Source organism: Apteryx mantelli, chromosome 1, assembly GCF_036417845.1.
Source record: "Apteryx mantelli isolate bAptMan1 chromosome 1, bAptMan1.hap1, whole genome shotgun sequence".
Classification (NCBI taxonomy): Eukaryota; Metazoa; Chordata; class Aves; order Apterygiformes; family Apterygidae; genus Apteryx; species Apteryx mantelli.
Window position 1 is genome coordinate 89,740,107 of NC_089978.1, and position 25,280 is coordinate 89,765,386.

Consider the following 25,280-nt stretch of genomic DNA (forward strand, 5'->3'; position numbering starts at 1 on the left):
CCACAGGCTTTTGTGCCTTCAGCATCAATTTTGGTGATACCATTATTCTGTACTTTCATAGATGGATAAAACTGTGAGAAAAGGACCCAAAACTTCATTCTCAGTCATTTTCCGTACTTTCTCTTACTGAAAAAGTCTATTTCAATACCCAAACTTCATCTTCTCATGATAAGATCAAAACCCCACTGATTTTAATGTAAAATTGAACATACCGCTTAATCCTTAAACTGCAGAAAAGCTGACAGCAGCCTTCATTTTAGGGAAGCAATTAAGCTAAGTGAATAGAGACCCGGTCTGTGACTCTGGTGCCTGGGAGGTGGCATCACCCTTTTGCCACAGGCTCCTGGACTGCTTTCAATCACTTCTGTGCAGAAGTCTCGCCATTTGCCAAACAGAGACAGAGTCAACTTTAAGCCTAGGCTACCTATGCCCATTCATAAGGGCCTCTTGCTTGAGCAAGCACTTTGCATATAAAAGGATGCATTTCTTGTTTCAGATTTTAGAATGATACCAAAAGGAACTGTTACCACCCCTGCACATAAATGGTGCTTAAAATAAGGTAAAGAAAGAGCTTTATAGTATTAAGCAACAGAAAAAATTTGCCTTAGCCTTCACAACTCCCTACATGTGTTTTTTCTCTCACACATGCTCTACATTGATTTTGCAGAGCACGTGCATTTGCAAAAGCTGATCCTGAAGGAGGCTAATGAAACTTTTTATAGCATTTTTAGGCTATCCATAAAAGCACCATATTTAAGCTAGGTACCATTTATTGGTTTTTTTAATGGTATTATTGGTTTCTAAAACTAAAGATAGGCCCACCTCAGCCCATGAAAAGTTTAAGGTGCCTCCTTAGGTAACAATGACTAATTTCATTTACTGTGGCTACAAAAGCCAGAATTTTTGTCCTCTGTCCCCCAAGACATATGGTAGGCAGATCATCTACAATGCAAAGTTGTAGAAAAAGAGAGTAAAAAAAAAAAAAAAAAAAAAGAATTTGGTCTCTGTTTTCACCAATATCTTTCTCCTATTCATCTAATATTTGCCTTTGCTCATTCAGAATCTCTTTTCCTTACAAAAATCCAGTCCTTCCTTGTACTTCTTGTTCCTAGCTTATAGCAGTACAGCCTGACTGTAGGGCACGGCCAGTGAATCATAATAGCAAATGTCAACAGGAAAAGTTCTCCAACAGCCCATTAGCTCTTTGAGTTTATATTTATTATTTACTGAGTGACTGTGAATAATGAGCAAATTGGTATAAATCATTAGATATTTGTGGCTAATTCTCTAGTAAAAAGGGAAAATCGGTTAAAGTAATTACATGATTTATTTTCAAGGAAAAATTCACCTCCTTCTCATTAGTCTTATATAGGGCAGACAGCACTAGCAAGAGGAATACAAGTGGTGCAAATCAGGGTTGCAAAAAATGGAAACTCTGAAATGACAGGTGAGTGAAAGAAATTCTTACAAAATGCCTCTATGGATCTGTCTGCCCTAATGTCTATGATGTAGACCTATACAAGCATCAGAGAGTTAGACAACGCTGGAGATGATAGTTACCCCAAGTTGTGCTTGTAGTCAGTATTTGGAGGAGTAAATTAGATTAGGTAAATCCCATTCTACCTAAATAGGGCTAATTTTTGGACTGCCCTGCCCAATTCGTGTATGAGTTTAGGCTTAATCTTTTTCTCAGGGGGCACTGGATCCAGTCAGTAGTGCCACTGATGCAACAAGCGTGTAAGTCTGTGAGTCATTTAGGTGCGTCTTCCTAAAGGTAAGTTAGAAGTTTGTAGCTATTACGCAAAATGGACAGAGGAATCCGAAGTTCTACAATCAAAAGAAAATACCCATTCCTCGCATGCAGATTATGTAGCAAACAATAAAAGTAACTTATCCGAAAACAGAGTAACATATAGCTGTTTTCTATTAGTTTTGTAAAGCCCATGCAGTGAAAGCTCTTCATGCATTTACTTAACAGTTCTCTTAATCAAATTCCTTTTTAGATTAGTCTCCAAGATTATGTAAGAACAGATTGTGTCCCAGAGTGTTTTTATGTTTTCTCCTTAGAGAAAATATATGGCATCAGGAGTCAATGTTATCAGAATTGCTATTATCCAAAATCTTATACCTGTTAAAAAGTCATACTCTGTGTCATATTTAATTAGATATAATTTTTGTTTCATTGCAAAGTCAAAGGCCTTCCAAATTAATGCAGCTGTCTGAATGTTTTTAGGCAAGAGCCTATTAATGCTGAACCATTTTTTTACAAAAACATGTTATAACTAAAGCTCATGATGGAAGTAATTTGTAATATTCAATGATCTCATTTTATACTGTTTTGCTCACTAGAAGCTAATGCATATGATGCCATGTGAAATTCTCAGACAAGCCTGTCTGCAGGACTTATGGGAGCCGTAAATGGATTAAACCTCTCACTCCCTGCTTTGGCAAGTGATCAGTTACATTTAAATAAAGGTCAGTCTGTCTTTACAAAGAACATACTGAAAGCAAGCTTAATAGCTTTCCCTACTGAGGCTAGAACATAACTATTTGAAGCATAATTAACAACAGGGTGCCAGTCACTGATTGTGCTTTTTGCTTTATTTTATGTCTGGGGAGTTCCAGTATTTCCCATTAGTTTTAAGAGGGGCCACGGTGCTAGTTATCAAATTGACAGTCTTGACCTGGCCTCTGAAAGCAACTGTAAAATGTTGTTTGGGAAAATTAAGATAAATGCTAAATGCCATAATGAAAATGGGACCGTAATATTGCTACAAATTGGACATTCATGTTCCATGCCGTCACTCCAAATAACAATGTAGGCATGATATCTGATATACATGAAAGCATGGACTTTGTTATTCCAAATACCAGGTGATGGTGATAAGGAAATACACCAGTTGCTCTATTATCTCATCTTATGAGCACTGTATTTTGAATTCTGTATAAAATACCCATTCTTTTCAGTATTAACAAAGTGAACAGCTCTTCCACCTGTTCAACATGTAGATAGGATAATCCTTGCAAGGTTGGTGTGAACCAGGTGTAGCTGTCTATTCTGTGAAAGGTACTGACTACAAAAAAGTTAATTTGTCAAGTGGATTAAATATCTAGCCCACATGGGGCATTTAAGAATAAACCATGATATGTTCTGGTTCTTCAAAACACTTATTTTGTTCGGGGTTTGCTTGACCAATTTTGTAGCCCATGTGGCAGAAGTGATAGTCATCTGTATGTGAACAGAACGTAACCAATACAGCAATTTTGGTACTCTGCAGACAGCCTGAAATTCTAACAGAGATATGTGAATTACCTTGACCCCACCTGACTGGAGTATCAACTTCAAAAGTCCAGTGATTGCACTTCATTGTCATCAGCAGCTAATTCAGCCATGATCATTTTATCTAATGTTATCAGGGAGTGAGGTAAGAGCAAAGCACAGTGGATTAGCTTTGGGGAGTATCTAGAGATAATGCAATACAGAGAAAAGAGCAGACCAGAGAGAGAAGCAGGAGATAGGAAAAACAGCAAAAGAATAAGGAAGAACAGAAATTAGAAGGCAACAAAGAGGGTGGGATTGGGTGGAAAAGATCTGTTATTTACTGATGAAGATGATATGAAGTATGAGAAAGTATCAAAGTCTTACATTTTAGCTGTGATGATAGACTACTTTTTTCCTTTGATCTCCATGTAAAAAATCTCAACCTACTTTTATCCCAGCCGTTCCCATCTGATATTTGGTTGATGACTGTTTCCCATTCAGCTCTACTACGAGCAAGCAGAGTTCTCTATCCCCCAAATGTACCTTTGTTATTTGTCACAGAATAGAAACCAGAAGAGGAAGACAACCAACCAGAGATTAAGATAAAAACCATGCATTTTCCCCATTCTGCCTGTACTTTGTGGTTAAACAGAGGGTTTTAAGTCTGCAGGTCTTTATCTCCTTTCATGAAAGCTGCATCCATTTTAAGAGTTAATTAAATTAATTACAACATTTAGGAACTGGCAAGAAAAATGGAGCTCCACTTGGTTTTACAAGCCCTTAGACCTATTAAAGTAAGAAAACTAATGCCTTAAGCAGTGGCACATCAGTTCTATCATTCTACTTCTCTAAAATTCACTTGTGTTATTTTGTTTTTTTCCATTTCTAGGATTTCTTTTTCCTGACAGAAAATTTGGATAGGAAGTGGAGAAGTCAGTGACTGATTTACTTGACAATACTCAGCTTACATGCACGTTTCATTTCTTACAGTTGTTCTACAAAGCAACCGACTAATGCTCTGCTTCGAGCATAGGCACTTCAAGGTCCTATTTCTTTGTTTTCACCACAGGTCAGATCCCATTGTCAGGAAAAACTAATTTCAAAGCATCTTGTGTCACAGGCACTCTGAAATAATGAAATGAAACAGCCTACCAGAAAAAATACCTTTTCTTTAACTTGTCAACCCTGCGTCAATGATACAGAACTCCCGACAAGTTCAGATAGTAAGGTTTGCTAGTCAGTAGTGAATGTGGGTCTGTGGCTTATAAATCCATAACAATTTCTCTCTTCTGCAGGTCTTTTACCTCAAGGATTGATAAGAGTCAAATGTGTCTCCTTTGAGCCTTTAGCATGCCCACATTACGTTTTTCCTCATGTTGATCTGAGTACTTTAAACACTTGCTTTGTTCTCTATTGTAGGTCATGGGTTATATGGGACTTTTGAAATGTTGTCCTCCTGGAGAAAAACTAGAGAAGACCAACATGTTAAGGAGAGAACTGCAGCTGTATTTGCAGACTCCATGCTCTCGTTTTCTCTCACCACTGCCATGTACCTGGTCACTTTTGGAATAGGGGCCAGTCCCTTCACTAACATTGAAGCAGCCAGGATTTTCTGCTGCAATTCCTGTATTGCAATTTTCTTCAACTACCTCTATGTACTCTCCTTTTATGGTTCCAGCCTGGTGTTTACTGGCTACATAGAAAATAACTACCAGCATAGTATCTTCTGTAGAAAGGTACCAAAGCCAGAGGTATTGCAAGAGAAGCCTGCATGGTATAGGTTTCTTCTGACAGCCAAATTCAGCGAGGACACAACGGATTCGGAGGAAGCAAACACTTACGAAAGTCATCTTTTGGTGTGGTTCCTTAAACGCTATTATTGTGACTGGATAACAAACACTTATGTCAAGCCTTTTGTAGTTCTCTTTTACCTGGTTTATATTTCCTTTGCCTTAATGGGCTACCTGCAGGTCAGTGAAGGGTCAGACCTTAGTAACATCGTAGCAACTGCAACACGAACCATTGAGTATACTACTGCCCAGCAAAAGTATTTCAGTAACTACAGCCCGGTCATTGGGTTTTATATCTATGAGTCAATAGAGTACTGGAACACCAGTGTTCAAGAAGATGTGCTAGAGTATACCAAGGGGTTTGTGAGGATATCTTGGTTTGAAAGCTACTTAAATTATCTTAGGAAACTCAACATATCTACTGGATTGCCCAAGAAAAATTTCACTGATATGTTGAGGAACTCTTTCCTGAAAGCCCCTCAGTTTGCCCATTTTACAGAGGATATCATCTTTTCCAAGAAATACAACAATGAAGTCGATGTAGTGGCCTCCAGGATGTTCTTGGTGGCCAAGACAATGGAAACCAAGAGGGAAGAACTTTATGACCTCCTGGAAACCCTGAGGAAGCTATCTCTCACCTCCAAGGTGAAATTCATCGTTTTCAATCCATCGTTTGTGTACATGGATCGTTACGCCTCCTCGGTGGGAGCCCCCTTACAAAACTCCTGCATCAGTGCTTTATTTCTGCTCTTCTTCTCTGCATTCCTGGTGGCAGACTCTCTGATCAATGTCTGGCTCACTCTAACTGTTGCCTCAGTTGAGTTTGGAGTTATAGGTTTTATGACCTTGTGGAAAGTGGAACTAGATTGTATTTCTGTGTTGTGCTTAATTTACGGAATTAATTATACAATTGACAACTGTGCTCCACTGTTATCAACCTTTGTCCTGGGCAAAGAGTTCACAAGAACTAAATGGGTGAAAAATGCCCTGGAAGTGCATGGGGTAGCTATTTTGCAGAGCTACCTCTGCTATATAGTTGGTCTGATTCCTCTTGCAGCTGTGCCTTCAAATCTGACCCGTACACTGTTCAGGTGCTTGTTTTTAATAGCATTAGTCACCTTCTTTCACTGCTTTGCCATTTTACCTGTGATACTGACTTTCCTGCCACCATCCAAGAAGAAGAGGAAAGAGAAGAAGAATCCTGAAAACCGTGAGGAAATAGAGTGTGTTGAAATGGTGGATATGGATAGCACCCGAGTGGTTGACCAAATTACAACAGTCTAACTTGTTTGTTTGTTGTTTTTTACACTAGGTCTTACTGAGAGAATAAGAAACCAGTATTGGCTAAACGTTTGGGGAGGGGAAGAGGTTTGGGGGTGTTTCATCCCCTAAGCTAAATCCAGGAATACTCAAAATGATGGGAGGAATGAAGAAAAAATCGGGGGGGGGGGATTGTTCTTTGATTGACTCCCTTAACAGGTATTATGAGAAAATTTGCACACGTATGCAAAGAGAGGGTGAATTTGAGACACGTGAAGTAAGATCTAATGAGCAAAGTTGGGTTACTAAGCAGCATTCTGCATTGTCTGTACTGCAGGTACTGCAATTATTGTTGCTAAACCCAATCAGATTGAAAGGTCAACTGTCAAGGCTGGAGTAGCAGTAAGTGTTTGCTGGATGTAAAGGCTTTACAAACTTTCTGCACAGCAATAACTCAAGTCAGTGAGTCAGCTCTTATAGGTCTTAGCCATCACATTTAATTTTTCTTTTCTCCCCCTAATCTAAACATTTATGCAAGACTGTATAACAGATAGCAAACTGTACTGGGAAGGAAGGCAGTATGCAGCAACCAAACACTTTCAAAACACATTTATGTTATAAGTCACCTTATTTTTCCTAAAAATATCATTATTTTAAAATGTAAATCATCCCCTGGAACATTTTTAATCATGGTTTTATAGCTGTTTCTTTTTCTTATAAAAACAAAAAGAACAAAAAAAAATCGCAGTGACTCTGTCACTCTAGAAAATATATAATTCTATTTTATAAATGTCTCGCTACTAGTTAAACAAGTATTCTGCTTTACCAACTGTAATTTTGTTAGCACTCTACTAGCACATGCCAGTGGATCTAGGAGCAGACAGAAGATGGCGTACTGAATATTTCAGCACCAAAATCCATGACACAAACCTCAAATACTTAAATGTCATCAAGGGAGTGAATGTTAGGGCTCTTTTAATAAGCGTCTATTTCAGGCCATTCACTGGTAATGCACACTAAGAGGATTAGTGGGTAGTTTTACATAATGTATAACTAATCCCTCAATCTTCCTAGAGTACCTGTAAAGCAATAGACCTTACAGCTATGGGCTCTTCCAAGAGATAGTAGACCGTGAGTGTCATATGTAACAAACTGAAGGTAGGGACTGCAATTTAACAAGTTTAACTATGTCCCCAAAGAGCCTATATCAATGGGATCTATTGAAAACATCACATTAGAGGGGAAAAAAAATTTTAAAGATTATGTTACTGAATCCTTCTGGAGCTGTGAGTTCTAAATCAATAATTCTGCCAGCATCTGTGATGTGGAGTAATGCAGACAAAGAAGCATCTCTTTTCTCCTCCACCCCCTCCATCCTTTAGAACTACAGACTTGTTCTGGGAAGGTTTTATTATAAGGCAGAGCCCCAGTGGGGATACATAAGCCAATTGTACCGGTTTTGCTGAGAGTATTCCAACTATAAGTGGCCCGCTAAAACCCAGTCGCGGGAAGCTAGCTGGTGTGTCAGGTGTTCTAATGAATATATGGATATTTCAGCCAGACTCTTTCAACTCTTACAGTTTGCCCAGAAAGTAGGAGTTCTTGAAAAGTTTTCAGCGCTTGGCACAGTGTTTGCCTCAGTCACAGTATATGAGGGTCTAATGGATATTGCAGGAGCCATGTGGCTCGGCCCAATGAGAGTGCTTTGGCTCAGGAGGCTGCCTGGTTTACGCGGACATTGGCGTGATTAACGCATCTATGATAGCAAACCCAGACTATGCTGCATCCCATGAATTCTGAGTGACTCCTGGATGCACTGTGCAAAATCCTCAATTGCCACCTTGTGAATGTTAATTTTCAAGCAAAGGATACTACCAAAGCTTCTTCCCTAGCAGAAAATAAGGTAGTCAGATATTTTGCCCTGAAGCAAAATGTTACATACCGACTAGCAAAACAAGTTTGCAGTGCAGCTGCCAACATTTGCTTCCCCAAGATAGCGCTCTTCCCTGACCAGAGGACAAAGGATTTTGTGTCCAGGAATGCACAGGCTCTTTGTTTGAACAGCATCAGATGCAGTAGCAGCTGGGGAGCTGTAACAACAACTTCAGCCTTGGCGGAAATCAGGTGGACACCCTCAAGACAGCCAAATGAATGTGAGCTGCGGGGAAAGATCTGTTTCCCCTATTTTCTTTAGACTCAGGCTTGGAGCTACATTTTCCAGCCAGAAATAATTCCTCAAATATATATTCCATTGCAGATTTTCTGTGACAGTCATTATGTCCTCTACGTAACAATCACCCTATGTCCCAGCTGTTCAACAGGAAGCTGCAGTGGCTTTTAAACTTCTGAGGGCATTAACAAATCAGCTGAGTGTTTCAAGAAATAGCAAACCACTTTTTACAGCAGCAGTCTACTGAGTCGTGGGACACCTGGAAATGGGAGATGTGTGAAAGAGGTTGTTTGTACACTGCAGAGAGGAATGCATGTCAAACACTGATTTTGCACCTCTGCTATCCCTGATGCCATCATCTGCAACCACCAGACGCAGGGATAGCTATGATAAACCTCTTCACTTCTAATTGAAATGCATAAATAGGAGTGTCTTTAAAAAGATGCCCAAAGATGAGCTTGTAGTTTCACAGATCTCTTATTAAATCTCAGCGTGTGAGGCCTTCTGAGCTCTCCAAGAAAGGTGATAAAACTAGTGATAAAATTTCTCTGCTATCTCTATCTTTATTCCAGGAATTTATTCCTTACCAGTAGTTGCTGTTGCTTCCCAGGACTGGCAGAGGGACAGGGACCATGCCCATGTCCAGGCAGGGAAGGCAAGGCCATGGAAGCACCACTTTCTAAGGCCTCTCAGCTCCCACAGAAAACCCCAAAACAGAACCAGAAACACCTTATGTACCTTTCTCATGACATTTCACCTCAAGCTGTTACTCCATTCCCCACTTTCAGGCTTGGTGAGGTAAAACCATGAAAATGCCTACAGTGTACTTAACCAAGCTCCATCAGATTTCTGCCTGAATCCCAATGTATCTGAGATACACCAAATAGTCCTTCTGTACAGGTAGCTTGAATACTTCAACATGTACCAGAAACTGCACGTTCTCCAGACTGTGCTAACCCACTTTGGCCTTCCTCCCCTTTGGCTGTTTTCTCTGGAGCAATTATCTTCACCAAAGTCAATTGCATTGATAGATTAATGGGTGCAAATATCATGCTCTGTTCTTGGTCCAAAGCACTCCAAACACCTAACTGTGCATAAGAATCTATCCTTACTGGTAAACCTCTTTAGAAGGCTATCTATGTTTAAGCACTTTTTGTCACTCTCTTAAGTGGTTTTTTAGCCCAGGTTTAACTGCGCATTTGTCTGCAATATAAATGACCCAATTTTTGTATAAACTCAGCGAGTAATGCCACATTATACACTGTCAGGCACTGACTAAAATTTAACAGCAAATATTTTAAATAAGTCTAACAAGAATGAGCAGGACTGTGGCTCTCTGAGCACATAGATCAGCTACAAACATGAAAATTTCCATACAGTAAGATATGGTGTACAGTATATATTTTTACTATGGAGTAAGCATAGGGAAAAGGAACCAACCTAAATGCATACAACTGTCAAGATCAGTCCAGTTTTTCTTGTAACATAATTCCTTATTTTGGCTTAGCACAAGTTCATTTTCAATTCATAAGTACTCTAACTGGAGGAAAAAATGAAAAGAGAAAAGCTGGTGTAGCTGGAATAATTTCACTGTAAAAATTAATTGATGAAGCCCGAATTTTCTGCCTAAAGCTTTAAGTGAGAATGTTCTAGTTAGATTAAAATTAGAGCTGTGAAGGCTGAGACAAACCTGTCTGGCAAAGAAAAGGAACTGCTTTTCCAAAGACAAGCAAACATACTCATCATGGTCAACTGCATGAACCTGGAGAGAAAACAATACCAAAGCGGCTTGAGGTTACTTTGAAACATGTGAGGATTCACATCTGCTCTCAGCAGCTTTCTGAGCCAGTGCTGATTTCAAGTAAAATGTACACTGTAAATTGAAAGATGTGTTTTTAAAAGCTTCTCTAGGCTAAGTGTCCTCCTGTGAGCCACCAAATCCCACTTCAACCAACAGCTTGCTTAGTTTCATTAACAGAAGAAACAAAATTGAGTGGTGGCACTGCTGGACAAAATTCAGGAGAGTCAGAACTAGAGAACATGACTTCCCCTTTACACAGTGAGGAAGTAGGAAAAGGCTTCTCTTTAGCATGTGTCTTTGTAAGAGAAAAAGCTGGTTATTTCAAAACTTAGCAAATTAATAATTTTCCTGTTCCTTAAGTTGGGAAATAGACACAGAATTTTTGGAGGACTAGGGAGAGGAAGCAGAGAATGAGTTAGGCCTTGGGTTTGCTACGGACCTCGAAATGCTCTAATTACCCTAGCGTGGACGGGATGCCGGAGGCAGCAGTGGAGCACAAGAAGTAAAGGGGCCGATCTGCCATGTGGGTAACTTACTGCTGCAAGCCAGAGCAAAGTGCATGGCTATCGCATGCTACCACCAGGCTGGTGCCCTGGGGCTCGCCTGGGGTAAAGCCTCCATCCTGTGGCCCAGGCCAGCAGGTCACTCAGCATGGTGCAACCTGAAGCATGTAAGAAATCCTGTTCACATACAGCTACTCATCTGTGCAAAATTATTAAAACGCTTATGTGTTTCGCTGAAGCAGAGCTCATGTGGTAAGACACAAGCCCAATGGGAAGCTGCTTTTTTAAAGACCCTCAGCAGAAAGGACTACCCACAACTTTCTTCTGCCTTACGTTAACGCCTATCAAGACCCATTTCTATACAAACCGAATTGTACAATTAGCTATATATGGGCAAAGTATTTCTTCTTTGCTTGTATAGTTACATTTATCACTCAAGCTATTTGTCATTTATTGGCTTTTAAACATTTTGAAAGAAGTAAGCATCCCCGGGTACCTGCAGCTCTGATGAGAATGAGGAGAGCAGCACCAACCCCAGCCCATTGCAGGCCCGGGGACAAACTCAGCTCACCCTCTCCCCTATCTGATTCATCCAGCGAATGGAGAGCTTTAGGTCCAAATTCTGAGCTGTGCATCCGGGGAACCCATTGTGGAAACCACCCCCTGCCAGGCAAGTGCAAGGGAAAACTTTTTTTTGAGATGGGCATGGGCTCAGGAGGTGATTCAAAGAGGTATTCCCACCTCGCTTGAGTGCGCTTGAGGTTGGGCAGAGCAACATTTCTGTGGACGCGCCCTGCACCCTGTAGTGGTCCCAAGACACCCACATCTGACACAGCCTCCCACCTGAAGAGAGGGGCACCTCAGCATTTACATGCAGCTACCTGGGGTAGTTACTGCTTAGACAAAAATTAGTCCAATATGGTTGGCATTCTAAAAGGCATCACCTTTTTTAGTTTGGGGGGAAAAAAAATCAGTCTAAATAACTCTAGATTATTTAAGCTCCAAGAAATCTTAATCTGTGCATCAAATAAATGGCTTGCAAGATTTCAGGGGGGTTCGTTTTGGCTTTTTTTAACCTATTTTTACTATTTTTGTATTAATTTAGGGAAGAAAATTGTATAATGAATCTCAATGTATAGCATAAGCCTAAAATAAAATGGCTATCTCTCTCTTTGCTTCCTGTGCTCCCAACCTGCTACAGAATTCCCATTCCATCGCCTAGTCAGCAAACTGACGAATTATCTGGCCTAACCCGACTAATTAGGCTGTGCATCCTCTCCAGCTTCCATCAGAGAGCAATGGTTGAACAGTTCAAGGGCACCTGCAGCAGCTCGAGGCCAGCGATGTCCCAAAGATGGAGTTTGCGCTGCTTCCCCGGTAGCTCCTCTTGCCCCGTGCTGCACCCTGCTCAGCAGCAAGCACAGGGAAAAGCCATTCACTTTGTATGTATTTGTTCCCATGCTCATGACATCCAAGTGCTTTTCTTTGTTTTTCCTAGCAAACCCAGCAGCAGAACCACAGTCCAAGCAGACTAACCAATGGTTAAGATAAAAATCTGCAGCTGAGCGATGGTTTGGGCAGCTCCAAAATCTAGGGTTGTCAGATTACATAAGAACTGGACCTCTACGAGGACCACCAGAAATATTGCTGTTAAACATTTCCTTATGAACACCTTAGCGTCCAAAAAGTTATTAAACACCCACCAAGACGCACCTCTCCCTCTGCATGGTAAAGTTGAGGTCACCACCCAGGGTCCACCTATAGGTCCTTCGTCCTTTCCCCACACCCACACAAGCCACCCATTTGCACCTTCTCCCAGGGGTTTGGGGGAGCTGAGGCTTCCTGGAGAAGCAAACCACCACACTGAGTGACAAGGGGGTTAGTTACAGTTGCTCTGTCACACCTGGTTGTGGCAATGAGATAAAAATGAGTTTACTCAAAAAAGCAAGTGAAGGACCCAAGCCCAAGTCAGGGTAAACAGCAGCAGGCCTGAGAGCTAGAGAGCTCTCGGCTGCCAGCAGCACTTGCCAAGGCTTTCAGCCACTTTGATTTCATGGAAAGCTGGACTCTGGGGTTCAGAGGTAACTTCTGCTGCCTGTTATGGTTTCTGACCTGGCCCCTTCCAGTCATGCTTTCTCACATTGCCCTGTATTCAGGATTCACAAGCACTGATGGCAGAAACCCTGGCTGAAACGGACAATCAAATTCTATTCAATTTCTAACTGCTAATCTAATGTGAGAGAGGCTACATCTCAACATCATTCAGGAACTCAAAGAGCAACAGTCCCGTGCATGGCCAGCGTGCCTCACTGGCCTACATTAGCAGAAGCTGTTCATGTAATTGTCCATAGGCGTGACTTACAAAAATTAGGCTATCTAAATGTGCAATCAATACATACTATTCTGAAAAAAAACTCTCATCTGCATGTATACCTTCAGAACGCAGGCTTATTAAGTCTCTTTTTTAGATTACCAAGGAATTCAAGTGAGCCCAAGAAATGTTCACAAACAGCAAGTTTAACTTGTATATGCTGCATACTAATTAGAATATTTTAATTCCAAAGTGCCACATTTAGTTATTTGTACAACTAGTTTGCACAGGTGAACTAGGCAGGACTCTGATTCTACACACCTGAGTGTGCTCACATTTATATTCATCCTTTAAACATTGCTTACACATGTGTAGGTTAATGGCAGCACAGAATTTGTTGAGGAGAACTGGATTTGTTTTGCTGATTTAAGTTTCCTGGCACAGAATAACTGAAACATATGCCAACCACATAGCTATAAAGAAGAGGGGAATAAGACATCTAACAATCCAACAGCAGAAATAAAAGTCCACTTTAAAGTTTACAGATACAGAATATAAAAGAAACATGCTTTAAAGAGCCTAATAGCTGGAAAATCCAGAGTATACACAATAGAATGTGCTTTAAATGAATGCAAAATATTCTATTCTGATTCTCTTTCGCCACATTAAATCCCTTTAAATATGCTCCATTCTGTGAACGTCCATACTTTTGAGCAGGATTGCCACTAATGTTCCTAGAAATTACCAAATTGCACAGGTGAAGTTTTCTGGAAACAAAATTTTAAATGGATACAAACAAATCGATGCCAGAAAACACATAGTGCAAAAAAGTATGCCTTCACATACTGATTATATTTCATAATAAGCAATCTGTTCACTGATACTACAAGTAAAAGTTATCTTATATTTGGCAGCTATATTCAGGAAAATGATATGCCCCACTAATATATATATATATATATATATGTATATATATATATATATAGTGCATACACCCCCATACCAATTATGTATGGTGCAGATACCCAATTCAAGTTGGCTCCATATAAAGAGGAGGAAAAGTCAACCCAGAAGTGTAGTCAAAAGTTGGTAGGAAGACTGTTTTAGCTGTCCTGATAGTAATGAATCAGCAGGAGTGGAGCAACAGAGAAGTTATCAAGTTTAAGAACAAAGAAGCTAGCTGCAGAAATTCAGCACTGCTAAGAAAGGAAAATAAACAGGTTTTACTGTGTCAGGTGAATGGGAGAGAAAATATAAAAACTGCTGAGTTGCAAAGGCAAAGAAGGTCTAAGTGAAAATGAGGAGTGAGCAAAATTATTTGAGTGTATGTAAGATTTGCAGCTATAACATATATTAAGGTTGTCTAAATAGGACCGGGGCTCTCCACATATGGAAAATGAAAATTCACAGCTGCCTCCTTATATGAATTCAAATTAGATTCAGTACATCATTGCTTTGGAATAAAAGGTGGATATCGTTCACAATTGACTCTGGACCCCAGTGCTGAAGACTTTTGCATGAAATATATACAACATCATACAGAATCAGAGAGCAATCAGGTGCATGCTGACTTATAACTTACTGAAAATAACAAATGCACCCTCACTCTCTTTGGCTAGTATTCTTACTTAGAGAAAAACAGCTGCCTGGTAATGTTTTTGAAACAGCCACACCTTCCTGATAAAATACTCATGTGTTGGAGGGATTTTTTTTCTTTTAAGCTGTGTTCAATTTTCTTTCCGGACAAAGCGAGCCCTGAGGCACACTTCCTATGGCGGGAAGTGGGAAATACCAGCTCCCTTAAGGTGATTCTTGAGTCAAGAACATCTGCAGTTGAATTTCTCTCTTTTCTTTCCTCTCAGCATGCCGTTGTGAGCTGTTCCAGACTTGCCTATTCACAGCATTATATAAATGAGGATACTGTACCTCTGGTGGCAAGAGAGGTGGGATTCTGCTGAATCTCACCTGGTGCTGGCTCCAGAGGCAGTGGTCCCAGTATAATTTCAGGATGATTCCTGTTGGGGAGCCCCTTTGATGGGAGCTATTTCAGCCAACAGCTCAGATCTTACTGGGACAGTCCCTACAGCAGCTGTCACAGGAAAGCCAAAGACATTTTGCTGCCCTGCCATACATCTGATATATATGAGTGAGATGAGATATATTGTTATGTCTAGAAAGGAGAAATATTCAAAACTTAATGTCAGAACACCATATTATAGTTTATATCCCCATCTGTGTGCATATTAGACAGCAGATTTATAATATGGAATGTGCAGAAACAGGGAGAGCAAAAAAAAGAGACAGAGATAGAGAGAGGGAGAATATCACTGAAACTACCCATTTGATGCTCTGCAAATCTCTCCAGCAAAGGAGCAATTACTGCCTTGCAGCCAGTGAGGATACCAACCCTGAAAAAAACAGCTTACAAGAAAAGGTTAAAAGAATCAGGCTTAGAAAGGGGAAATTTGGAGTTGAGATGCAAGACTTCAAAATTATGAAAAAGATTGATAACATTGATAGAGTTCCTTTTTTTCCCAGCTTGTGTTTCAAAAGCCAGGATCTCAGAATATAAAGTCTGAAGTGAGCAGTAAATAATAAATTTAGGGAGAATATTTCACAGGTAGAAATAACAAATACATATTGGAAATGGGAAAATCAAGGGAGACAAAAAGTCAACTCAGATCAGAAATATCTAGATTTACTGTAGAGAATGCCATAAAAGCCTGCACAGAAAAACTTTCAAATGTACTCACAGCCCTGAAGAACTCTTCAGGTGGTCTCTTCCAGCATCAGGCTGAAAATAAGGTAAGAGGTTTAAATTATTGACACCTACAACCAATAGAGCTTTAAATTGTGGTGCCTGGGTAAGGGAGAAGTGGAAAAAATGATGGGAAAAATACTTTAATAAATAACTCTTCTGTACATCAGCGTCTCTCCACAGACCTCACAGGGGTTATAGCTATTAAGCTTTGCTGAAAATGCAGCCCATCATGTTCCAAATGACCCTTTTCCTCTGCGCCTCGAAGCCAAGGGCTGAGTTTAGTTCTGTGAGACGGTTTCCCGCAGCAGAGGGGAGCTCTGACGGTGCTTGGGTGACCGGGACTGCAGGACACGGAGCCAGCTGTGACTGAGCACTGACCATCACAGGTTCAATGAGAAACAACCTAGAGCCTAGCCACTGCAGAGGTGAAGCGTTTAATTACTCTTTCATCAGAGAGAAGCATAAAAGAGGGCATTTATATTTTTAATGTTCTTTAAAAGCTTACAAAAAAAATTGGCCTCTACTTAGGCCTACAGGAAAAATTGGTACTCCATAGATGTGCTAGCATGTAGACATGCTATGGATACCATTCAAGTATACTTAGGCTTGCACTTTTGCAGTACTTGGTAACCCTCAGCCTTTGGCTTCACACCATGCAACCCGTCTGAGATTCGTGCTGCAGCCTTTATTGAGATAACTGGTTGGTGAAAGAGATTTTTTTCAGATCAAATATTTTTATATATAAATTGTTTTATTCACCCCAGAAGGTTTCTCCTACCTACCATCTCTATCCTCTGTTAGTACGTTTGGAAATGAAGGTGGCGACAGCAGGAAGAGGATAAGAATGGTAAAACAAGCAAAAATCCCTTTATTTCTACTAGGTGGCAGCTGATTTTGCAAGGCTCAATCACCAGTGATTTTGTGAGGCTCAGTTTCCTCTACCAACTTTTCTAAAAGTGCTTAATATTCCAATTCTAAGCCAGGAAGAACTATGGGTTTTCAATATTCCTATACAGCATGGCGAACAGAATACAACAGTTGGCTCAAAAACACATCGCCTTGTGGAAAAAACTATTGGAAAGGGGAGTAAAGGAAGAGGGAGTTGCTTTTTTTGAGATTTGCTTCAGAAAATATTGGCTTTTCATTAAAAATAATTGGTAGATTTTTCCTTTGTTCAGATGGGAATGAAAATGAGTCAAAGAGACAGAAAAAGAATGCACTTTGAACATGAGATTTTCTGTCAAAAGAGGACTTAGGAAGATATTTTATCTTTTAGCAAGTCTCACTGAGTATCCCAAATTTGAAGCATATAAAATCAGTTATAAAAATTCTGGCCAGATTAACCTATGTTATTGACAAGTCTGCATGAGCTGCAAGGAAGACAAGAGACTTCTGTGCAGGAGGAGAGAGGCAGAAGGTGAGCTGAGAAAAGACGTATCTATCTTTTTTGACTTATTTCTGTAATGCCTCAGCCTTGTCATGGACCCAGGTAACATTGGTATGCCCAGTATCAAAGCAGGGGTGTGTCTGGGTTTGGATTTAATTATTTCATGGAAGAGTAAAGTGGCACTTTACCCACCAAGCTTATTTCAAATTGCTGCTGAATGGAAGGAAGGTATCGAGCTCTAACTCCATCAATAGGGGAAAATGGGAAAGGTGAGCAGCAAGCAAGCAGCACTTATGAGGAAGGCAATAGCAAATGCAAACAATAGGAAACCTGGTGTGTGATGGAAACACAGACCTGAATGCAGAGTCTGCTAAATGTTACCAAAAACTCTCTCATTTAAGAAAAAAAAAAATGTGTAGGGAAAGATTTTCAAAGCTCTAAACCTCTTTACAGTTCTTCACTTCTTGTCACCTCCTGCTCTGCAATGCCCTGGTGCTCACACACCATTCAAATACATAATCCATAAAAATCCATACAGAATTCAAGTCTACCTGCAAAAAACAATTTGCTTCAAATAGGCCAAATAGAATGCAAAAATGATTTCCAGCAAATAGTTTTATCAACTCTAACAGTGAAGGTAAGGTATCTACATTCAAGCATTCTGAAGAGAATTAGAGAGAATGAATGTGAAAAAGTGCATAGAGTGCAATTTAAAGAAGCAAGCAAGCAAATCGTGACCAGAGTATGTCTATAAAACCTTGGCAGTTGACCTTCACTGGGGGAGGATGGTAAGTGGTTTAGAGAACCAGCACTTCATCAAGTGATTGATTGAGTATATTTTGACCCCTATCAAAATATGAACCAGCTCTTCAGGTAAAAACTGATCATTCAAGATTTGTCCGTTTGCCTGCTCTCAGCAAGCATGAAAAAAAAAAAACATATTCCCAAATGAACCTGTGATCTCCACTGACTTGATTACTTCAGATATATTTCTGTAAAGGCTAAGGGGAAAAAAATCAGAAATAAAAAATGCTCCGAAGCTTTAATACTTTTTCTTTTCTGGAGAATCTATCCCACCCCTCCCATTAGCTTCTTCTTTTGCTATGTCAGACCTCTCTTAACGAAATTCCCTGATTTCAGCCAATTGGCTCCAGAGCTCCCGTAACACTCTCTTGCAATTGTAAGCACTCAGGGGTTCCACTAAAAGGGTGGCTGGATGCAGCTTCAGGACTAATTGTCTCCTATGAGTTATAGAATTATGCACCAACAGCTAAAAGGACACAATTACAAGGTGAACTCTTGTGACACACACTGTGTAATGTCATACAATCAAATGCAATGTTTAGTAAACATGAACCTCTTTGTCATTTTGTATTTATTTATACAGGTTTCAAAAATAAAGCACACATTTAAAAATATTGCTTTTCTCCACCATGTCTCTGCAGCATTATGCAACTTCCCAAAAGGCCGATAGGTAGGCAACGACTCGGTCAGTGCCTAGGGGAGCAGACAATGTCTAGCGAGGAATATGCAATGACTATTTGATTGAATTACACCTGTCGAAAGAGAGCTACAGCCTTTCAGAGGAAGTGGGGAGGAAAGGAGCAACTTACCAAGGGTTAGTTAGGAACTGCCTAGCTGAGAAAACCAAATTTCTGCAGAAGTAGGAACTTTAACTAGGTCACGCCATAAAAGCCTGCATTTCTCCAGCAACATGTTTACAGCCCATTGTATCTGTAATGAAACGCTGAGGCATTTCTAATGCCTGGATTCTCTCCTTGGCCTCCAAGCTCACATGGAAATGAGAGGAAAAGCGAAGAAAAACTGTGTTGCCAACAAACACAGAGCACCCTCCCTTCCATCGGCGTGAACGGGAGGAAGCCGCACAAAGGACAAGGAAGCAGCGGTTCCTGCAAGGAGCCTGGTTTGCACGGGCCAGCCGGGCAGACGCCCTACAGCACCCGCCCGTCCGGCTGCAACCCCGGAGGTTCCCACGGTGTTAATGCTCTCCTCCGTGGGAAAAGTTTCAGTGCTGGGGCTGGAGACCACGTAATTCTCCAGTGCACCATAAAAACAGGGGGTGGTGTGTAGCTCGGCAGGACGCTCTCCAGGCTCTTGCCAGTTTGCCTGGAGAGCCGTGGATGTTGCTACGAAATCTCCATCTCCATGGAATGTGAAGGCAGTGCCTCTCAGCCCCCCAGCAGCGCTGCGCTCCTCTCCTCAAGGAGTGACGATGCCCATTTCCAGACAGGCCCGTGTCTTTTTAGAAGAAGATTTTTCTGGCACTTTGCCCTCCCACACTGCCATCCCCCATCTCTCTCCCATTCTTATTTATTCTCCTTCTCATTTATCACATGGACATAGGACATTCCAGTGCAAAAGGGTGATCTCACCCAGTCCTTTCTCCTCCAGCATAAGCCAGCACAACTTCCGCTGGCAAAGGAAAGCCACCTGTAATCCTCCTTTCCTCACTAAACCACAGAAACAGAGGAAGGTGAGCTAAAGACTGATATCCCAAATACTGCAGAGGCAGCGAGGGGCAAGCATACTATTAGCGTTTGCAGACAATGATGTACTCTGTGTCTAGTGGAGTTTTTCAAACTTAAATGTTAAGCACAAATGCAAGAGTATGGGAAACTGAATCAGAAGAAAACTGGCCACAAAAAAAATCACTCTGAAATTCCTCTACAGTAAGTACTGGAATTAATCATCTATGGCGAGGTCGTATCATTTTTTTAATGGTTGCTGAATCAGGGTAGTTTTTCAGGTAGCAGTTTTGATCTGTGTTTAGAATACAAAGCAATTACATTGTCAAGTGCTACTATTTAGCAAAAAAGTGACTATGAAATTTAATTGTGTTCAAATCCCAGAGTTAGTGTGGCACAACAGGAATTATCAAATTGTATTTCTACCCCACCTCTGTACTTTACTACTACACATTTACACTGTTGTGTACACTACACGTTTTGTGTACTCAGTGGCACACTTAGCAGACATGTGAAATGGGGATTGCACAAAGGGTTGTCCTGAGACAGTTATACTCAACGTTTCCACTACTAACATGGATGGTGGAAGGGAAAGCATATTTATAAAAAGTTGTCTGTGGTACTAAGTTAGGAAGGACTGCAGCATTTCAAAGGCTGAGAATAGAAGTCAAAATGTTCTTGGCACGTTGGAGGAATGATGTGCAATCAGCAAGAAATTCAGGTAAGGCAAGTGCACAGGGGAAAGAGAAATCAACACTATAAACACAAGAGGGAGAACAACTGGTTAAACAGACGTTCTGCAGAAAAGGGTCTGAGGTTACACTCTATCACTACTTCATCATGAGTAAAAACTACAGTGCTGCTACAAGAACATCAGATCTAATCCTTACCCAATTTATTAAGATTTATTAAAAAGATGACATACAGAAGGCATGGGACACATTTTTCTTCTGTTGTCCTGGGAGTCCATGAGTCTTCAACTGAACACTCTGAGCACAACCTCTGGAGAGAGTAGAGAACTGAACAAAAATGAGGAGTCGGGAAAACATGCCATCTGAGGGAAAGCCTGGTTAGCCTAGTAAAGACAAATCCGAGAAGAACCACAGCAACACCATGCTGTATGTAAAGAATTTACAAGAAGGACAGGTATCAAATGTTTTCCACATCCTCTGAAGGTGGGACAAGAAGAAATCAGCTTAATTTGCAGCAAATATGATTTAATTTGCATATCCTCAATCTAAGAATAGGCACGCACTGGGAATATGCTGCCTGGGCTGGTTGCAGAGCCTCCTGGAGCAGGGTTTTAAAGAACAGGTTAGACAAACAACTGCTTGAAACATCCTAGGTACTTGATTCTGCCCCTTTTCTAGAGGCATGGATGTATAAACCAATATTTTCAAGCCTGAGTACAGTATACTGATTTTGGGTGCCCCAAGTTATGTCCCTTTAAATTGGCTCAGATTGGCTATTCAGAAACAGAGACACCAAGCATTATTTGTCTTATTACCTAATGTAAAAGCTGAATCCTTGGCATGTAGAGGCTGACATGGATTTAAAAAAATGGGAGATTTATGTATCTGTAGCTAATACTTTTAAGCATGGCAATTTAAAAATTTGTAGCAATTCAGCCACAAGTAAATGGAGGAAATGTGATGTCTTGCACTGTTTTCTAATGCACTTCAATACGTAGCTATGAAATTCCAGCTCTTTGGCTCAAAGAAAAACTCTGCCATAAAACATTCAATAAACATAGTCCAAGAAGTACAGAATAGCAGCAGAAGAAAGAGGCAAATTCCTTCACTGGAGAGACAATTATTAGAAGTTTAGAAGAGAAATACCAGTTCCCCTCTTGCAAATCAATCTTTGGGTGTTTAATGAGTTCCTATCAGCCTATGCAAATAATTCACAATGAATAATTTATCTGATGATTTTTTTCTGTTTGTGGGATATCTAAAAGCAAATTGGTTTCCTCTCACATATTCATTATTCAAAATTATGTTAACACAGTTTTAGGTGAGTGCACTTTCACCGCAGTTGCTTTGCAATCATATATTCATACCACTTCTTTCAGACGAGTGTCCCGCTAGATTCCTTTTATTCTCCAGGGAAAGGCTCCTTCCAGCTAAATTAAGGGCGGGCTTTCAGTAGGCCTCTGGTGGATCTCTCCCTACGCTGCTTGCCCTGGGGCAGGCTAACCTCCCAACCGGAGCATCTGAATTCGGTGTGGGTGTCTGGATTAAGTTGGGCAGTGGGAATTGCTCTGTGGTGTCAAGCTAGTGAGCCTCTTCTTGAGCTCCCCCTTCCCTAATTATCTGCCTGGGGAGAAGCAGCATTTTGGGAAGCAGAACCAGCGCTCCTCCAGGCATCCCCACTCTGCCCTGCGGGACAGCAGCTATGGACCTGCAGGTGAGCTTGCTCCTGGCAGTGCGGGAATTTCGTGATGCACCACCCTAGATAGCACCTGCCAGTGCAAGGAGAGGAGGGACTCCAGGCCAGGACCTATGATGGGGCAGGTGCCACGGCACGGGCAGGAGTGGAGGAGGCAAATGAAGAGGGATAAGAGTGAACAGGGAGAAGAAATGGCAGATACAGGCATGGGTAACCTTCACAGGGCATCACAGACCCACTGTGGATCTGAGGGCTCTGCTCTTCTTCCTCCCACATTGTAAAATGGATAGGTCATAGCTCAACAGTAATTTTCTCCCATATTTTCAGTCAAGCTATACTAATTCACCATTATGTATACATTTACACTTGGTTTGCATATAAATGATAGAAAAAGGATTATGACCTTAATCTCAGATCTCATTTAATATTCCTTGCCTGAGGGAAGCAATCACTACCCTGGGAGTCTCCCCCTGTTTTGGGGTCAAAAAGGGTATGGGGAGGCAGGGTACGGGGAGGCAGGGTACGCTGACCAATGGAGGGAACTTGCCTTCTACTCCTCTGGAACAAAAATAAATTCTTGCGCCAAGGATTTTCAGTTCACCTCTGCCATGAAATTTAGGGATGACAGACAGATCAGGCACCAGACCAGGCATTTTTTCTGTCACGTAACACACCGATGATGGGAGGATGGTGAACAATGGCAGAGAATTGGCAAAGCCTCTCAGCAAGTGAATTTTGGAAAAAGAGGAAGGAAAGCTTAAGGAGGACAACAACTGCTTCTCCACATGTGCTCAGGTCACTCTATTGATCACATTACATGGAGACAGTTATATGAATTTCCCTGTGTCTTCAGCAGAGACAGTTAAGAACTGCGGTAACTGAACACTGAAATATTTGGGTTGCAATGAGCACTTACAAGCAACACTCACTGTATTAGATGCTTAATGCATCCAGCTCCATTAAATACATTCTTCAGCCATATCTTCTTTAACATTTCAGTGGAGAATATTATATACACCACACCATCTGTCTTTGCAGAATTGTCTTCTGCACAAGCACACCTAGGACTTCCTCTTTCACTATTTCAAACTGCCAAAAAAGTCATTCAAATTATCAAGAATATTTTTATCCACAAATGGAAAGGCTCATTTTCTTTACAGTGAAAGATAAGCCATCTAAAACTGCTATTTGTTGCTGACCTATTAATGTAAAAGTGAGAAAGCTTGCATGGTGGAGATAAAAAGTGGGAGGGAGGAGAGGATAGAGCAAATGGAAGAAAAGAAGGCATGCAAGGAGAGAAAAGAGATTAAAAGAACAGAGGAAAAAGAGAGGCAAGGAAATAAGGGGGATGAAAAAAAGGCAGAAAAAAGAAGGAAAAATATACCTCAGTGACACCCTCGGTAGAAAGGAAAAAAAGAGTAAAGAAAAAAAGATATGGGGAAAATGCAGGTATGATACCAGCTCTTAGAATAATTCTGAGAAAATAGAAAATGATGTCAAAATCCCAGTAATTGAATTTTTGCCTTGAAAAGCCAAATACAGCTTTGCTTAAATGTTTAGTCACATGAAATCAAAACTCCAGGTCTTTGACTGCATGTATTTCTCAGTGAAGTCAAAGAAAATAACAATGGCAGCATTCAAATCTATGGTTTTTCATCACCAAAAATGTAAACAGAATACTCTTTCTATACCTGCACCATTCCTCTGTCTATTTGTACCCTCTAACACACTCCTCATATATGTCTATCCCAAAACCACTGTTGCTAGACTTCCTCTATTGATGGCGTCTAGCAGAAAAGAGGTCAGAAAGGGAGAGGGAGAGTGCACATACTGTCTGTATTTAATAAATAATCATTAAAAGATACGTTGGCAGTACCGCAGCATTCTCCAACACCTAGTCTATTTGCCTTGAGTCAGCTGCTCTGTGCTTGCTCCCTATTCTTGCATAATTGAATAGTATATCTTACCTTTTTATTTCTGCTCAAGTACTGTGCTCATCTGAAAAGTATTGTAAACTCATTCAAATTTCATGAATCCATACTGGGCCTAATGCAAACTAGCCAGGAAGTTGTGCAGAAAAAAAACAAAATAATTGAACAGCCCAACACATCTCCACTACTCATCAAAAATTCTTTTTTTGTTATTTCTTTTATCTGCTACACATGCCTGTCTTACTCCTCCCCCCCTTTGCAAAGGACATCGAACAATTTATAAGTAACCAAAACTTACTCAACCATTTAATCCTCTTCAGATTTACAACTTGCCATCTAAAGTGTTTGTTCAAATGACCGAATCACCACATGGTGACCATGTTTCTTGGACATTTGAAGTTTCCAGTCCATTCCCCTGATGTCTCCAATATGATGACTTACAAACAAGAGCCAGACAAGGTAGCCGTAGTGTAACATTAGAGTTGTTCGAAAAATATTTCACTGATGGCACCAGTTGAAAGATTTCTTGGCAATTTAGGCAAATGCTGCTATCTTAAGAACAAAGGATATAGTAACTCATCTTACCCTCCCTTTAGACAGCAGTAAAACTCAATTTTTGGTGGTGGAGGGATATGGAAAAGCAAAGAGTCATCAGAATCACAGGGGCTATGAGTAAGGAAGCTATAAGAGATTATGATATCTGGAGGGGCAGGCAGATATTAAGAGGGTTTCTGGAGTTTGCTGGGGGGGGGGCATTTTTCAGCCTGCTGTTAACCTCACCCAGACATTTGTACATACGCACAATCCCTCTGCTCATTTTACCTCACTGGTAGGGGAAACCTATTTGGAAAGGGCTTCAGTCAGCAGTAGGGGCACAGTGTGGTCCTCCTGGTCCTGGGAAGCAGCACAGCAAGCTACCCAACAAGCCCAGCTTGGCTCTCTTTCTAAAATCAAGGTCTCCAAACACACAACAGTGAAGGAAAGAAAACTTAATATTTCCCTGTAGAAGTCTTTTAACAAAAGAATGTGTCACAATGAGGTGCAGTGTGGGGGGCAAGAAAAGAAATTTTATAGAAGAAAAATACTGAATAAAGATTATTGTTAAGGACACTGTACCATAATATTTTTGGTTTTGATTCAAAATCATATACTTGATTTGCACTGTGTCAGCCTTTCCAGAAATACTGCATGACTTGTAAGATACTTGGTAGTAAATAAGAATCATCCATC

General features: G+C 40.7%; 1 protein-coding gene across 1 annotated transcript in view; it reads left to right on the forward strand.

The window, feature by feature from the left end:
- Positions 1–6,384, forward strand: part of PTCHD1 (patched domain containing 1) — a 34,145-nt gene extending 27,761 nt beyond the window's left edge. The window contains exon 3 of the mRNA XM_013951908.2: positions 4,682–6,384. Coding sequence (XP_013807362.2) covers positions 4,682–6,336 — 1,655 coding nt within the window. The 3' untranslated portion in view covers positions 6,337–6,384. The remainder of the gene's footprint in view (positions 1–4,681) is intronic.
- Positions 6,385–25,280: the final 18,896 nt, after the last annotated feature.